Below are 16,201 nucleotides of genomic sequence, written 5' to 3'. Positions count from 1 at the left end.
CAGCGCTGCTTGTAGGTCCTGCCCCCTCCCTGGGCTGTGAGCGCCATGCAGGTGAAGCGAAGCGGGGTCTCCCTGCTTGGGTCCCCAGTGTTGTTCTCTAATGAGGAAATGGAGGTAATTTCCCACACATCTCACTCTTCCCAGAGAACCTTCTTCTGGAACTGTGGGCGATTCAGCGGAGTCCAGGCCCCAACTCCCTGGAGGGCAAGGCCCCAGGCTGGGCTATGCTGGGGTCCCCATAGCCACCCCATCCCTCTCAGGGCTGTGGGAGGGTGGACTGGGCATTGCCGATCGTGTCCGCACCGGCACATCCAGCTGCCTGAAAGTATCAGCGGCCTGCAGGAACGCGGATGGGAAAACTGGCCGGGAGGGTGAAGCAGGGGCCAACGTGGGGGTGCAGGGACGCTTGCCAACTGGCAGGGGCACTGCTGTGTCGGGCTGCCTCTTGGCCCCCTCCCTGTGGGACCGGTGTGGATCTGCTCGCAAAGGGACGAGTCTGTCCTGGGGTCATCACCGCCTCATGCTGCCGCCTGGGTCTAATCCCCCACCCCAGGCGCTTAGTGAGCAAAGCTGCCGTGGGTCAGAGGGAGGTCACTTGGAAAGGGCTGGCCCGGCAGGGGGCCCAACATGCAGTGGCACTGCCAAGTGCCTGGTCAGCAGTCAGGGTGGGAGGAACCTGTGAGCTAGGACAGGGAAGGGCTGGGGCCACCTCCTGGGCGGAAGGGGGTGGCAGGGAACCTGCTGGGGTAAGCTTCCCTGACTGTGGAGCTGGGGTACAGGCAGGACAGACACGCTGGGGTGGAGACTCCATGCTGTGTCCCTGTCACTGTGCCCTGGAGCTACATTGCCCTCAGAGTCCCTTTTCCCCAACTGTGGAGCAAGCCAGGCCACAGTGAGGTCCCCTTTTGTCAAAGACTGTCCCAAGGTTGTGGCTGCAGTAAGTCTGCCCCAGGCCACACAGCTTGGCTTGCGGAATTTTCCTGAGGATGGGCAGGCAAAGGCGGGGACCGCTACAGCACGGGGAGCAGGGCCAGAGACGTGAGGGACAGTGAACCGGTCTGGGAACGGCAGATACTACGCGCAGTCCCTTCAGCTGCCCTGGTCCCAGACCTCCTGCCAGCGGACCCGCCTACCCTATTTGTCGGCATCAAGGACTTCCTGTCCCCAGTTCCTACTGGGTCCAGTGCCTGGTTTCCAGTGAGGAGGGAGTTCCCTGCTGCCTATGCCTTTTTCCATTGATCTGGGCAGCGTGCACTGCTTGTTACGATGATGGGCAGAACAGTGGGAAGTCCCCCAGCCCCCCGCCGGCCGCCTCTTGCTGGGACCATGGGGCTCTTCCCAGGGACCCTCCCATGGGTGTTGGGTGCAGGTGGCTCTGGCAGAGGGTGGGGCAGCCCCTAACCCTCAGATTCTCCTGCTCCAGCTTCCTTAGCTCTATAATGGGGGGCAATGGGTTGAGGGGCCCTATCTCACCCCCCCCAGAGGCTTATTGGCCACAGGCTCCCAGGGGCTGTAACCCCATTGCCCCTCAAAGAGGCTTTGTACCACCACAAAGAGGCTCTGTCCTTCCCGGAGAAGCCTGGGTGTTGCCATAGCGACAGAGGGGCCTGGAAGAAGGGGGTCCATCGTGTCGGGGGAAAGGGGCATTCCAGGCAGAGGGCACTGGTGTGCACAAGCCAGTGGCCAGTGTGGGAGATGGCTTCGGCCTCAACTGGCTAGACAGCTGTCCGCCTGGGCCTCCGTGGGGCCGCCCAAGCATCTCGGGGATCCTTTGGCCCCCTCAGTAGGGGCTGGGCTCCCAGGCCCTGGTTGCTTTCAGATCTGCCTGGGTCTGGCCCTAGCCTGGCTGTGAGCCTCGGGCCCCTCAGGAATGCCTGGGTCCCTGTGTCCTGCCCAGAGTACAGAGGGGTGGGTCTCAGAGCCTAGGCCCTCATAACTGCCCCCTCCCCACATTGGTCTGCTCTTCCTGAGACGGAGGTGGGTGGTGAGCAGGACTCTGCTGGAGGGCCTGGGGAAACCACATGGGGCACCTTGCAGGCTGGGTGCCTGGTGGGGAGGCAATGGAAGCAGGGGCCAGCTGACCCCCACAGTGCGGCACCTTGGGGTTCGACCCCTCCCTTCTGCCCCAGGCTCCCCTCTCACGGTTGGGACTGGAGTGGTGGGCTGCCAGTGCAGATAGAGAGAGGACTGTGACTGCCAGCCCCCAACCCTCTCTGCCTGGAGCCCCATGGCTCCCTAACCCTGGGACCTTGGGGTGCCTCTGGGCTGGCTGCTGCAGGGACCACAGAGAGGGTGGGTCCTTGCTGCCCACACCCACACTCAGAGCCTACAAGGCATAGCCTTCAGGCCTTGGTCGCAGCCACCGTGAGTCAGGTGCAGGAGGGACAGGGAGGGGGCTGCCCAAGGTTCCAGCCCAGGACCTGGGGGGGCTGCTGTGCATCTCCATTTCATGAGTCCTCACAGACAGGAGGGTCAGGGAACCAAGGGGACTTGAGGGGGTGCCACAATTGGCGCCGGAAGTGTAGTCCAAGACCTGCACCAATGGGACTCTCAGGCCCGGATCCTTTAGGGTGCTCTGGAGGCAGTGCTCTGTGGCTCAGGCCTCCCACCGAAGAGGGGCAGCAGCTAGGATGCTCGCCTGCCACCACCTGCCATTGCTACTTCTGACCTGCAGTCACCTGGCCACTCCTCAGCCCCAGCCCCCACCCAGGCTTTCAGCTCCTTGAACATTATGTTCCCTGGGCCCCTAGAAGTGTCCCTGCTTGGATCTAACCCTGAACTTCCTGCATTAGGCCTTCCCTTACAGCCCCCGGTCCTTCCGGACCATCTGCCAAGTGGCCCCATGCCCTGAGGCTGACCAGTGCTTGACCTAGAGTGCGCCATTAGCACAGGGCAAGAACCTCTTGCGATGAACACCCCCAGACTGTTCTCCCCCACGTGATCATGGAATGTGTGCTGCTGGGGGTCCATGTGGACAGCCCTGGGGCAGAAGGAGGTCCCCGAGGGGCAGTCTCTGTCCCCCTAATCCTCCGTGGTGTATGGTCCAATGCAGTAGGGACGCCTCCTCCACTGGGGAAATCTAATTTCCAAGGCTGAATGCAATTGTGGTTTTCTCAGCTCCCTGAAAATCCTGCTGCTTCCCTTGGGCAGCTGTTGGCACTGCTCAGTCGAGCCCAGGCCCCCGGGGAGCTGAGTTCCTCAGCTTTCTTGCTCACTTGGTCTGTTTTCCCCATTTCTTTCTTAGGGTCTGATTATCACAGGAGCTCCTCCTAGAACATTGGCATGGGCCCGCGGGGCCGGGGGCCCCTGCAGCCTGAGACGAATCCCTTCCAGTCCTTTTTCTGTGCATGGGCTTATGCGCACAGTTGTCTCCACATTCGTTGCATCTTGTCTTTCTGGCCACATCCCTTGTTCATGACCATTACTTACTTCGAGCTGGGGATTTGGTTTTTCCTATTGATTTATGAGAGCGTTTTATAGACAAAGGATATCACTTTACTACTGGATATTGCAAAGACTTGATCCCAATGTGTCAATTGTCTTTTAGTTTCCTTTATGTGTTTCTCTCCTTTTTTCTATTGTGGAAAATTACAAATGCACAGGGGTAGAGAGACTAGTGTGACGCATCCCCTTATACCCCTCCCGGTTTCCGCCATGATGAAGTCACAGTCTAGAAGGAAAGCCATCGTTTGTCTTTTGTCTGAAACGTTCTGTACATGTGCTACTGTAAATGTTGTCTCTTAAGAAGAAAAAACAACTATAACCACAATACATGGCTTTTATTTTGGATGTACAGAAATGTTTCGTTCTCACAAAGTCAGGCCGATCTGTCTCTCCTGGCTCTCCTTGGCGGTTTCTTCCAGCGCTTTAAGGCTGAACAGCCTCCTCCCATGCAGTCACTCAGGCTCCCCAGACCCCACACTGACTGTGAGTGACCGTGTGGTCCTGGCTGGGACAGATGGATGAACAAGGACTCCACCCTGTGCGAACCCCATGCTCCAGGCCTCCTGCTCTGTTTCTGTCTCAGCCTTGGCACAGTGTGTGTTGACCAGAAGCTGTCCCCATGGCTGTAACCACAGTAGCGGGTAACAGGGTGAAGATGGGCCCCCACCAGGACTGGCCAGTGGTGCAGGGAGCAAGTGTTCATCATGCTGACCGTGCTGAAGTGTAGATGTGATGCCCTCGTGGGAGAGGGGACTCGGCACCACCAGACCTGGGTTCTGCTCCTCTGTCCCTGCTTGCACCACTTGCTCCCCATCTAGGTGGGCAGGGGTGTGGGAGTGTGGAAGGTTCAACCCGTGGCCGGTCCCATTTCTTCCCCCGGGGTGGACAGGGACAGCAGGCAGATGGCCAGTGAGGGGTCAGGATTGGAGTCCAAGCCTCCTGCCTACCTCCCCCTGCTGGCCTGACCCTTAGGAAATTCCTCTAATTCCTCAACCCAGATCGGATTCAGGCCCCATAATTTGATTTTCTGGAGCAGGGTTTGGCTGTACTCCCTGGGAGGAGGAATGTCTGGGTTAGCAGAAAGACGTCAAATGTAGGCTTAGGTTCTGGAGGCAGGATCCGCGTCTTCCCCCAGTGCCTCCGGTAGTGCCTTCTCTTTCCTGACGGAGTGTGTTGCCTTCAGCCGTGCCCAGAAGGCTCGGGAGCAGGGCTCCCTCCTCCCAGAGCCTTGTTCTTGCCCACCTGCCCCCTCATTCATCCGTCCAACTGTCCGTTTACTCATTCCTCTAGCCAGTCTCCCATTCCGCCGCCCGTCCTTCTAACCACTCACCAACTGCCCGGTACCCACCTGTCTACCCGCCCACCCATCTACCCCCATCCTCTTATACAATGACCTACTTATTCTGCAATCCACACATCCATTTACTCATCATTCATTTCCCCTTCCATCTGCCTCTGTACTTGCATCCCTCCACCCACCCCCCAGCCCATCCACCTGGGTTCACTCCTGGGTGTCCAAATCTGGACACGCTTTCCCCAGGTTGAGCACCTCCACTCCTGCCCCGAGACAGGCAAGACTGTGTCTGGGTGGCATGTTCGTTCCTGTCTTCTTGCTAAATTACCTCCATGGGCAGGCGGGCGTGTCTGGTGAAAAGTGACTTGCAGAGGTGGTGGCTGGGGTCAGGGTGGGGGTTGGAATAGGTCTGCCCTGCCCAGGTGAGCAGTGGCTTTGATGACATCAGCCAGGGAGATGTGCGAAGCTCAGCCAAGGTCCCACAGTGTGGCACCTCCCTGCCTGCCTCCGGAGCCACCCAGGACACAGCAGGAGTGAGTCCGGTGCCCACCGCTACCCAGGATCAGGGCCCTACCCTGGGGCCTGGCCTGGGAAAATATCTTTGAAGTCTCATGGTTGACCTTAAAATTCTTGCACATTTTGCCTTTCGTGTCATTATATATTTATTGTTTTAATATAAAACTAGCATTTTGAGTTACCATCAGAAAAGCTGCCTCTGAGGCGATGGCCCGAGTCACCCGCGCTCACACGTGCTCCTGCACACCTGGGACCTGGGGAAGCTGCTGTGTCAGGAGAGTGGGCCTGCTTCCCAGATGCCCCCACTCTCCTGCGCACGCCAGGGCTGCCCTTGAAGCCACCAAGGTGATGAGGCTGCAGCCTGCAAGGTTTGGCGCCCTCACTCAGAGGCACACAGGGGGGTACCCCCTCAGGCTGGAGCAGAGGGCATTGGCCCAGGACTTGGGGGTCTCTGTTCTCCTGCGTGCAGCTGTGGGGCACTGTACCCGCAAGCTGCCTGGCATTTGACGGCGTCACCTGGGAGACACACAGTCATTTAACGCCGGCTGAGAGAACTGGGCAATGGAAAGGTCAGCGTGGGGTTTGGCCACCTTCTCACTATAGCCTCAGAATTCTGGGCTCCTGGCCAGGCCCCAGCGAGAGCAAGTGGGCCCCCTTCGGGGGCTCCTTGGACCCCAGAGCTGGGTGGGGCATGCTAGAGGGCCCAGGCCAGGGAAGCTGGAGGCCAAGGCTGCTCCCTTGCCTGCTGCCCTTGGGTTCTGCAGTGCAGGCCTGGTCCTGCTGGGTGAGGGGAGGGGAAGCCTGAGGACAGCCAGCAACTCATGGCTCTGCACAAGGATGGAGGGAAGCCACGTCCTGGCCACGAGGCCAGCAGCTGCCCCACGGGTCCTGATCATCACCTCCCGGCGCACACCATCCTCTCATACGAGTGGCCTTGGTCTCAGCTGTGATGCCCAGGGCCATGAGGTGTAGCCATGACTGCCGTGCTGCAAGCGAGGCTGCCTGCAGGCTGACCTGCTTTGACCTCCGCCCTGCCTCGTGCTGCCCTTGAGGGAGGAAGGGCCCACAGCTGGGGGCAGCCAGGTTTAGCTGATCTGTGCCTGGTACCCCTGCACAGGCAGTGGTGGGTGTGCACGAGGCTGTGTGCCATGGCTGTGTACACGCCACGTCATCTGTCCCTTACTCCCTGCTGGCCAGAGGACCTGGCTGACATCTTGCCCGTTGCATCCCCACCTCTCTGTGGGTGCCAGGACCTCTCTCAGCAGGAGTTCGTTCGGTTCATTCTTCCCACCATGCTGACCTCACTGCCCCTCCTCTAGGTCACACCGACAGTTTATTTGTATGACTGGTGCTGGGGAGATGAAGAACAGTTCCTGGGACCTACACTGGCCTCTTTTCCCCTCTGGGCCTCGGTTTCCCCAGGTGTCACAGTGGACTGTACTCTGTGATGTCCTTTCAACTTGAGGTGCACCCATACTCCCGCCAGCGTGCCTGGCCCAGCCAGCATCGGTGTGGCCGAACCCAGCACCGACCCTTTCTCTGTGGTGCTCTGCCCTTGCAGCTGGCTCTGACTTGCAGAGCTGGACCTTCTCAGGTGCTGCCCACTGTGCTGCGTCTCGAAGCTCAGGCTCTGCATGGGTGGAAGGGGGAGGGGCCGGGTGAGGGGCCAGCGGAGGCGGCCTCAGTGGACTGGTGAGGGTCGGGCCAGGAGGAGGCCCTGAGCAGCATTCGCACCACGAGGCACACCAAGTGCCTGGCAGTGTGGGCACGTGGTCTGCACCCCCACGTGCTGCTGTGCGGCTGGATGTGAACTCCAAATAATCCTTCTGCTTCTTTTTGCCTGTGAAAAACAAACACACTGAACAGCCAGGGAGCAAGCGGTGAGGAAAAGCACTGGTTCGTCATTGCAGCTGCCAAGCCCCACCACCCCCACCAGATCCCCTAAGACCTGCAGGGGAAGCCCTGGACCGGGACCCAAGCAGGCCTGACCCTCCCAGCACACTGGGCCTGGGTAGCCCAGGCCCCTGTCCTCACCTCCCTCTGGATCCAGTGTCAAGCACATGGGCCACCTTCAAGCACAGAATTGCAAACAGGCTGTACTTGGTTTTCACTCTGTGGTGTGGGTAACATCTTGCTTGTTCCAGCCAGCATAGCTGCGGATGGGGCCCAGACCACTGGGCTATAGGCTCCACCCACAGTGTCACCCCTGCGCCTGCCTAGGTGTCCTGGGCACCTGGCAGCTGTGGAGTGACACCTCATTCCGTGCTCACTGGTGCATTCGCTCTGCCACACCAGCTATGTCTCTACGGACAGGTCCCCCACCCTCTCTGGGTCCCGACATTCACCTCGATGAGCCCGGGGTGGTCCTATGAAATTGGGGTGATCTGGCATGTACAGCGGGCAGGAGAGGGCCTGGGAGATCTGAGCACTGGTCACACCAAGCCCTTCTGGCCCTTCCCTTTCCAGTGGGCTCTGGGACCTCCAGGGTCCACGGTTCTGCTGGGCCTGCCAGGGAGCAGTGAAGATTGGGTCAGAGCCACACACTCCGCAGGGAAGGAGCCAGCTGCTTCAGGCCAGCCTCAGATTAATGGCTTTTAATTTAGAATTTAATCAATGTGGCTTCTCTCTGGAGAGCTGGATGCTCCATTCTGGGAGTGAGTTGTATGATTTGTGAGTGGGGTAGGCAGGGGCCCGTGGTGGCCTCTCCAGGCCTCTGCTTTGGCCCTACTTTGACCTTGTTCTGCTTTGCCTGCAGCCAGCAGGCGTCCTGGTCATGGAGGACTGCAACGTGCACTCAGCCGCCAGCATCCTGGCCTCGGTGAAGGAGCAGGAGGCTCGCTTCGAGCGGCTGACATGGGCGCTAGAGCAGGAGCGGCGCCATGTTGCCCTGCAGCTGGAGCGCGCCCAGCAGCCTGGTGTGGGCAGTGGTGGCGTGGGCAGTGTGCAGCCCCTGCCGATGGCCTGGCAACAGCTGGTCTTGCAGGTAACTACCCAGTGACGCAGGAAGGGTAAAATGGCCAAGTGGGAAAACAATCAAGAGGCCCTGATGGGCCACAAGCCAGCATGCATTGGCTTATTGCAAGACCTCCTGGGGCCTCTGAGAAGGAGAGAAAAGTAAGATCCCAGACAGACTGGAAATCCCACTCGGTGTGCAGGGCACCATGTGATGAATGGGCAGGATACAACCTGACCCTCAGAACAGCACCCTCCACTTGAGTGAGCCCTCAGGACCCAGGCAGCTGGACAGGGTCTGTTTCGGGCAGCTCAGTGGTCAGCATGGTGACACTGATGGTTTTGCCAGCCCTGGAATCTCCCTGCCATGGTGTTCTTCATAGCATGGGTCAGCCCCAGGGTTAGGGTTGGGGCAAGACAAGGAAATGCGGGAGTCCTGGAGTTTGGCACAGTCATTTTGGTTCCCATTATTAACTGAGGCATGGGGTAGTGGACAGGCAAGGGTGGAGCTGTCCCAGGCATTTGTGGGGAGCTAGGAGAAGGGTCCCTGGATGGGGGTCCACCATGCAGGCCTCCCACTGTGGTCCTTCCTTGCCATCAGGCTCAGGGGCCTGCTGATTCCTCTGGTTTCCACGTAGTGACCCTGGAGGGCCCTTCAGCAGGTTCCTCAGTTCCCTGGGCAGGGCAGCAGGGTCACTCTCCTAAACTTGGCAGCCAGAGCTCCTCTCGATGTGTCCCCTAGCACATGCATACCCTCCCTTCTCTGCTCCTGCTGAGGCTTCCAAAGGTGAGGCCTGCACTTCCACACTCAAGAGGGAGCAGAAGAGCCCAGCTGGGCCACATGGGGACAACAACAGCTGATGACCCTAAGGCCACCCCTCAGGCGCCAGGCGCTCTCTCCAGCCCTCCCTGGCCGGAAAAAGCTTTGACCCTTCAGCCCAGAAGGCACTGCCAAGGGTTGATGCCCCCGCAGGGAAGAGTTTCCCATGGCCTGGAGCTGCCCTGGCTTCCTGAGGGCTGTGGAGGGAAGACCTCAGACCACTATCCCTCTCTCCCTACCACCCCTCCCCACCCAAGGCTTTCCCAGACTGCCCTTGATTTTCTCTCTCTTGGGAGGAGATGATTTTCCCAGTCTGAGATAGGAGAGAGTGTGCTCCCAGGGCAATGGCTAGACTGGCAGGGCAGATGGGAGGTGGGGCCACATCTGGCTGTCCAGCCCCAGCAGCCTCGATGCCAAACCTGCTTTCCAGACCCATCTCAGCGAGAGGTGCCTGGTGACCTACCTGCTGAGCCACAGGGCTACTTGGAGCTGGTCCTCAGGGTCAGAGCTGGGCTCTGCACCGCTGGGAGCTGGTGGCAAGGCGGGTAGCTGGAGCCAGAGGGTTGAGAGGTCAGGGGCTACTGCTCTTGTGATCCTCCCCCCGCCCCTGCACCCACCCCCAAGGCTGCTCCACAGTCCTGGCTGCCTGCCCTTCCTCCTCCAGCAGGAAGGGTTCTGTCCTCCAGATCCCTGGCTAGAGCAGAGCTGGCCCTCACCCAGTGTTGTGCGGGGTGGGGGGTAGGGGGGGGAACGGGCCGGGGGGATGCCGTAGGGACCTATCCAGCCTTGGGCTGGGGCACTAGCAGCTGGTAGAATTTGGGAGAAGACAGAAATGAACCCAGTGTAAGCGTCCAGGCCAAGTTCCCATAGGGCAGTGGTCCAGTCCCCCTACTTCTGCTCCACCCAGAGCTGCCATGGATAGATGATTTAGGGGGCCAGTGGTCAGGGCAACTCACCCTGTGCAGGTGGTAAAACTGAGGCTCAGAGGGACATGCAGTGGACACCCAGAGCTTGAGCATGCTGGCTGCATGGTGTATGCACATGGCATGCCTTGGAAGAAAAGAAGCCCTGTGGTGACTCGGTTTTCTGAGTGGGGTCTGTGGAAAATCAGATAGGAGGCATGCTGGCCCCAGCTCTGTTCCTCTCAGGGCCTATTTACCTTGATCATAATGCAAGAGCTTGTTTTTGTGGGGTGTGACTCAAGAGGTGTAGCCAGCCCTTCCCCTGCCTACAATCCTTTCCAGCAGAGCCAGACTCCCCAGGATGTGACTGCACCTTCTCACCAGGCTTCTGGAAGGAGCGGGTAGTGCCCTCTGATTAACCAGCCTCTCTGAACCTCCCCCCACCACCACTTCCCCATAGATCAAAGGCATGGAGGAGAGAGTGTATGAGGCAGCTCAGGCTCACAAGCTTTCACCCAGGGCCACCCAATAGTTTTCCCTCCCTTTGATCTGCTCTGACACTTTTCAGAGGGATCCTGGGCCTGTGTCTTGAGGGGGAAGACCTAAGACAAAGTGGGTCAGTGAAGGTCCGTTTGCCATGTCTGGGTTGAGTTCTATGGGGACACTTGGAGAGGCTCTTTGGGAATGGGCAGGGGCCTGGAGCCGAATCTTAGAGACCTTGCAGCGCTGTTAGCGTTGTTATCGTTGTAACTACTGTCTCATCGGCCCCCATTTCACAGCAGCGGGAAACTGAGTCATAGCTAGGAGGAGCAGCTTGTGCCATTGAGGATGGACTCGCACTCTGTCCATGGCCACACCGAACCCTGCACTGCCAGAATTGTTTCCCCAGCCTTACAGGGGGAGGGACGTGTGAGCTCTACTGGGGGCAAACCGAAGCCGGAGAAGGACCTGGCTCAAGTCACTGGGCAGGAAAAACATCACCCCCGCAGGAAAGGAGGGTGCGGGGGAGGGACGAGAAGCCCAGACCAGCTGGAGGAGAGACCCCGGTCCGCTCTGGCACCAGATCTCTCCACTCACCCGCCCGGCCCCGCCCGGGCCCGCCTACCGGTCCCCGCCCCGCCCCGCCCCGCCTGGGCGCGGCCCCGCCCGATTGGCTGCTCGCCGTGACCGCTGCCAGATCCGCCCCCGCAGGGAGCGAGTCTGTGGAGCAGGAGCTGGAGCGGTCGAGGCGTCGGATCCGAGCCCGGTCCAGTCGCCGTTGCCCCACCTCCGACCCGCGCCTCCCGAGCCGGCCCAATGCCGGCTGAACTCAGACAGGTTGGAGGGAACTTGGTTTCGGGCGATGGGGCCCGGTCCCGGGACCAGCGGCGGAGGGCGGGGCGCCGGCCTTCCCGGGAGGACCCGCTTTTGTTCCTTGGAGCCGCCGGCCGGAGGCGGCTATTGTCTGCGCTCCGGACCGGCGCGTCGGGCCTGGGCCGGGCGGGGCGGTGGAGTGAGCATGCTGCCAGAGGCTGTGCTTGGCGCGGGCCCGCGAGGTCTCCGGGGGCTGGGCGCGGAACCCCAGGGTGGTGCGACCCTGCACAGAGCGCGGGGCCGGGACCCGGTGGGTGCACCCCGGGCTAGCGTCCAAGACAGGTGCTGGCGACACGGGCGGGGGACAGAGGCCTTTCGCAGCGCTCCCCTCTGTGCAGGAGAGGAGCCGAGTCCGGAGTGGGAAGCCCGGCTAGGCTTCCTGCTCTTGGGGGTTCGCTGTGCCTCGCATCCCCTCCAAAGACCCAGCGCGGGTTCTGACCCGGGGGACCTACGAAGGAGGTTCGGGAGGGAGCGTTAAGGGAAGCCCTGTCTGCAGCAGCGCACGTGAGGGGAGGGGTGGAGGACAGCCCTGCACGTGCAGAGGCGGGTGGAGTCTCTGAGGAAAACCCGGGCAGCCTGCCTTCCAGTACTGGGGCTGGGGGAGGCATGTGGCTACCTGTACTCTTGGCCAGAAGGGGCGGAGTCCAATAGCAGGCCCAGCAATAGCCTGAGTGGAGAAGGAACAACCTCGTGGAGCCCCTTGTGCTGGGTGGTAGGTCTCCCACACGCTTGCCTCCTTGGGACGGCCAATCTCTACTTGCTCTGTATCCTTTGATGTAGCCTCCCAGGGTCTGGCCACTGACAGTTGACTACCCCAGAGATGGAAGGACCATTGCCGGTGTTAGGGAATTTTAGCCACAGTGTGGCCAATGGATATGGGCTGGGCTTCAGGAAGTTGGGGTGGATGACAGCCAGCTCTGCTTTCTGTCCCCCACTAGGCACCCACTACCCCTTGGCCTGTCTGCTATTCGGTGTGAGGCTGTGCCCTGGCAGGAGGGCTGCTGCTGTAGAGGAGCGAGCTCCAGTCCGTCAGGGCTGGGCAGAGGCCGTGGGCACCAAGGGAGAGGGTGTGTGGTGGTCAAGGACTTGCTCCGGGGTAGGAGGTGCTAGCCTGGCTTGTCGTTGAGTCCATGCTGGTGACAGGAGGCTGTCTCTCCTCCACCCCTCTGTTCATTCATTCAACAGCACCCATCTAATGCCCTCTGGGGGGCTGGCCCAGAGGTTATGGGAGCCAGGTGTGGGGTCCCATCCTAACCCATGTGTTTGCCTTGGGCCCATGGACAAGGTGGGGCACCTGCCCCGTGGTTTGTTCTTCATGATACAGACCGTGGGTGCTCATTTTCCAAGTGCAGGCAGTATAGGTAGATCCATGCCTCTGGGACCCCAGTCCAGCCTGCCCCCCCATTACAGCTTTGCTTGTTTCCTCAGTCCCTCCACCCTTGGCGATTCCCGCATGCACCCCAGAGACTTCTGTGGACTTTTGCCCTGGTGGTGACCCCTCTATGTGTTGTCCCACATCTGGCCACAAAGGTGGACTGGCACTATCCCCTGCCTGTCCCACAGCCTTGACATCCCAGGCCCTTCCTCTTTCTGTGTGAAGAAGCTGAGCCCTTGGTGTGTAGAGGGGCCCAGGGCCCTCTTGCTGTGCTCAGCTGCATGCCTCCAGGCACCCTCTGAGACCATCACCATTCTGGGGTACTCCAGCCCCCACTCAGAGGCCTGGGCCAGGCCCCTCCTGTAAGTTCAGGGGAGCTCATGGGAAACCCTCGGCTTGGACAGCAGCCCCCTCTCCAGGCCAGAAGCCTAAGAGCCATGGACCAGGTGGACCATGGATAGGAGTATCATGGGATGAATTAGGGCCCTGGAGGTAGATGACAGGAGGCTGGGCAGTGCTCCCAGGAAGAGCTACAAGGATGAGGCCGGGGCTGGAGAAGGGGTACCAAGACACAGCTGACAGGACTTGGCAGGATTTGGGACATGAGGGAGGGCTGGGGGTGGTGTGTCCAGGCAGGTGCCCATGTCTGGGGTATAGGGGGAACTGGGCCTGCAGGTCCAGGGGTCCCTGACGGTAGGCTGGCCTGGGCAGGTGGACATGGGTGAGGCATGGGGCCCTAAAGCAGGGACTCCAGGCCAGACAAGGATCCAGGCGCACTGGTCCGTTTCCTCTGTTGAGCACCAACTGCATGCTGGTCGTCAACCCATGGTCCCATGTCCCCACCCTGAAGCTGTTGCAGAGTTCCATGGTGTGGGTCGACCTTGGGCTTCTCCCTACCCTAGACCTCAGTTTCCTCATCTGCCGCTCAGTCTGAGACTCCAATAGTGGGTACCTGGGTGGTGGTCGAGGAAGTCTTGACACATGGCGGAGGACAGGAGGAGGTGTGAGGCCATGCGCGCACATACAAGTACCTCTGGGGATGGCGGGCACTGTGCACTGAGTGCTGTTAGGCGAGTACACGAACTGGTTTGTTTACTCAGCCCTGTGGGCCAGGCTGGGCTCTCATGCACACGTGTGTCCCTGTCAGAGGAACCAGGTACACTCACGTGAGCACAGGTCCCTGTCTGCATGTGTGTACTCAGGCATATGTAATGGAGGCCAGGCCCTCCCATGATCTCCAGCTGACTCAGGCTCCTGCCTGCCTGCCCGCCTGGGTGAAGTCATCGCCTGTTTTTAGCTCCTTGAGGTCATTTGCCAGCAGGGGCTCTCAGTGCCTCAGGATTGCGCTGCAGGGCTGCCTGGACCCGGTGTTGGTGGGTGATGCTGCGGGATGGTCAGGCCTTGTTGGAGGACCCTAGCTCTCCTGGACACCCCATCCCCTCATCTTCCTGAGTGCACGCTGTCAGAACCTCAGGAGTGAGAAGAATAAGCTGGACCGTAGAGTAGCATTGAATCTGAGATAGGCTCCCTACTATCACCATCCCAGCCAGGGAGCAGGGGCTGTTGTCTAAGAGCAGTAATGTATGCAAATATATGCAAATCTACTGAGGGGCCATATCTCACTGACAGTGTAGTGTCCTGGGCAACAGTCCTGGTCCCCTCATGCCAGTCTTGCTTCCTTCCCCTCCCCCACGCTTAGAGCCAGCAGGGCAAGGCCTGAGGCCCCGCCATGCCTGGCACCCCAGGGCCCAGCAGAGAGAATTCAGTCCCTGTCACACGTTTGCTTGGGCACTTGCTAAATACAGGGGCAGCTGAGGCCCCAGCAGTGACGAGCTTTTCCTGAACCTTCTGTTCCAGAACTGTCTTGGCTCTCCAGTGCTTCGGAGAAATGCTCAGGCCACCGTGCCCAGCAGCCCATCAGCATGTCCCTTCTCTGGCCCTCAGTTACTTCTCTTTCCCAGGGAGCACTGCTCCTACTTCCTGGCCAGGTCTCCAACAGGCACTCCACCTGTATCCCAATACTGAGAAGGTACCAGCCGAGGCTGTGGCCCACAAGGGGTGACGTGTGGCTAAAGGCTTTGTAAAATTGCCTTTATGGATGCCTTGAAATTCCCCCGTTAGCAGTTTGTGAAGTTCTGGGTAGATCTCGCCTCTGTCAGACCTCATCTTCCCTTTTATAAAATCGCTGCTTGGGGTGGGGTGTGCATTCTGTAGCCTCTTCCCTCCTGTGTTGACAGGGCCCAAGGGATGCACCTGTCCTATCATGTTGGTTCCGGTCCCTCGGACCCCTGAACAGGTTGCAGGGGCCTAGAACCTCAACACTACGAGGAGCTGAGGGGTTCAAGCATTCCTTCAGAACAGGACCCCAGCCCGGAAAAAAGTTACACTCTGAGGACCTCGGGCAGCAGGCCCTGGAGGCAGCTCTGGCCACCTTTCTCTGCCTAACTCCCAGGCCCTGGGACGGGAGCCAGAGTAGGGCTCTGATGCCAGGCAGAAGCAGGTGGGAGCTGCTGGCCTTCCCTGGGCCTCAGCTCCATGTCTGTGCAGGACTTGGGGACCTGGGGCCCAGGCGGGGGACCCATCCTGCAAGACATGGGGCCTGGGCCGCAGAGCAGAGCCTGTCCTTCGCTGACCCAGCCCTGGCTGTCCAGGAATGTGCTCCCCATTGCCCGTCCCCTGTGGCTTGGGTTTCAGACCCTGCCCATCCTGGCCAGATGCTGACCTTGAGACGTCGGTGCTGTGTGGAGGACTCATATGGTCAGAGACCTAGGGGTAGACTCTTAATCCCCATACCACTCAGCTGTGGGCTGGCCTGTCCTCTGAGCCTCAGTTTCCCCACTGGCTAGTAGACATATGGGCCTTCAAAGGGCCTCTGTCCAGAGCCATCTTGCCTAGAATTCCATCATGGTCATCCTCTGCAGGGACGATGGCAAGGGGGAAGCACAGGTTGAGAATGAGGCAGGTGATCGGGAGCTGAGGGCCAAGGTTGGGGAGACCTGGGGTGGTGAACAGGGAGGAGTCACTGGTATTCTTATCAAGGACAAGCTGGGCCCCTTGGCCTGAACCACTCTCGGGGCTCTGATATGACACCCAGGGTCTCAGTGAGGGTAGGGCCAGGCCTTTCCCCCTCAACGCCCCAAGAGTCTCTGGGCCGGAAGGAGTGAGGATATTTTGGTGCTCTGAGTGCACAGGGCATGCTGGGAACTGGGTATTTCTGGACTGTGAGGGTGTCTGGCTGGCCTTGGGGATCGGGGAGCCTGGGCCACAGGATTCAGCGAACAGTACTGAAGTTGCCACCGCAAGGCCTCTGTACTCAGCATTTCTGAGGTGGGGCAGAGAGGAGGCCTAGGACACCCGAAGAGCATCCAGCGGGTCCCACCTGGCCTCCTTGTGCCTCCGGGAGCCTGCAGCAATCAGGCCTCACGGCTAAGGCACAGCTGCCCAAGGCCACACCACTGGAGTCCTGGACCTTACCTTCCAGCTGAGCTCCGGGAAGCCCCAGAATGGAGCTCGGCCCCTGGGGCCCTCCTTGGGATGGGGAAGCA

The 16,201-nt window shown here is 60.1% G+C and overlaps 1 protein-coding gene across 5 annotated transcripts in view; it reads left to right on the top strand.

The window, feature by feature from the left end:
- Positions 1-16,201, top strand: part of ARVCF (ARVCF delta catenin family member) — a 43,337-nt gene that overhangs the window by 15,633 nt on the left and 11,503 nt on the right. For 2 of the 5 annotated variants that reach the window (XM_054592644.1, XM_054592642.1), the window contains exon 3: positions 8,010-8,237. The exons of 1 other annotated variant lie outside the window; for it this stretch is intronic. In XM_054592644.1, the coding sequence (XP_054448619.1) occupies positions 8,028-8,237 (210 nt within the window). In that variant the 5' untranslated portion in view covers positions 8,010-8,027. Of the gene's footprint in view, positions 1-8,009; positions 8,238-11,123; positions 11,246-16,201 lie in introns of those variants that run through there. 2 more of the 5 variants (XM_054592646.1, XM_054592645.1) reach the window with 1 other exon arrangement.

Source organism: Pteronotus mesoamericanus, unplaced genomic scaffold (genome assembly GCF_021234165.1).
Source record: "Pteronotus mesoamericanus isolate MK-2021 breed Mesoamerican mustached bat unplaced genomic scaffold, CSHL_Meso_final scaffold_371, whole genome shotgun sequence".
NCBI classification, from domain to species: domain Eukaryota; kingdom Metazoa; phylum Chordata; class Mammalia; order Chiroptera; family Mormoopidae; genus Pteronotus; species Pteronotus mesoamericanus.
This window is presented reverse-complemented; position numbering and strand designations above follow the sequence as displayed.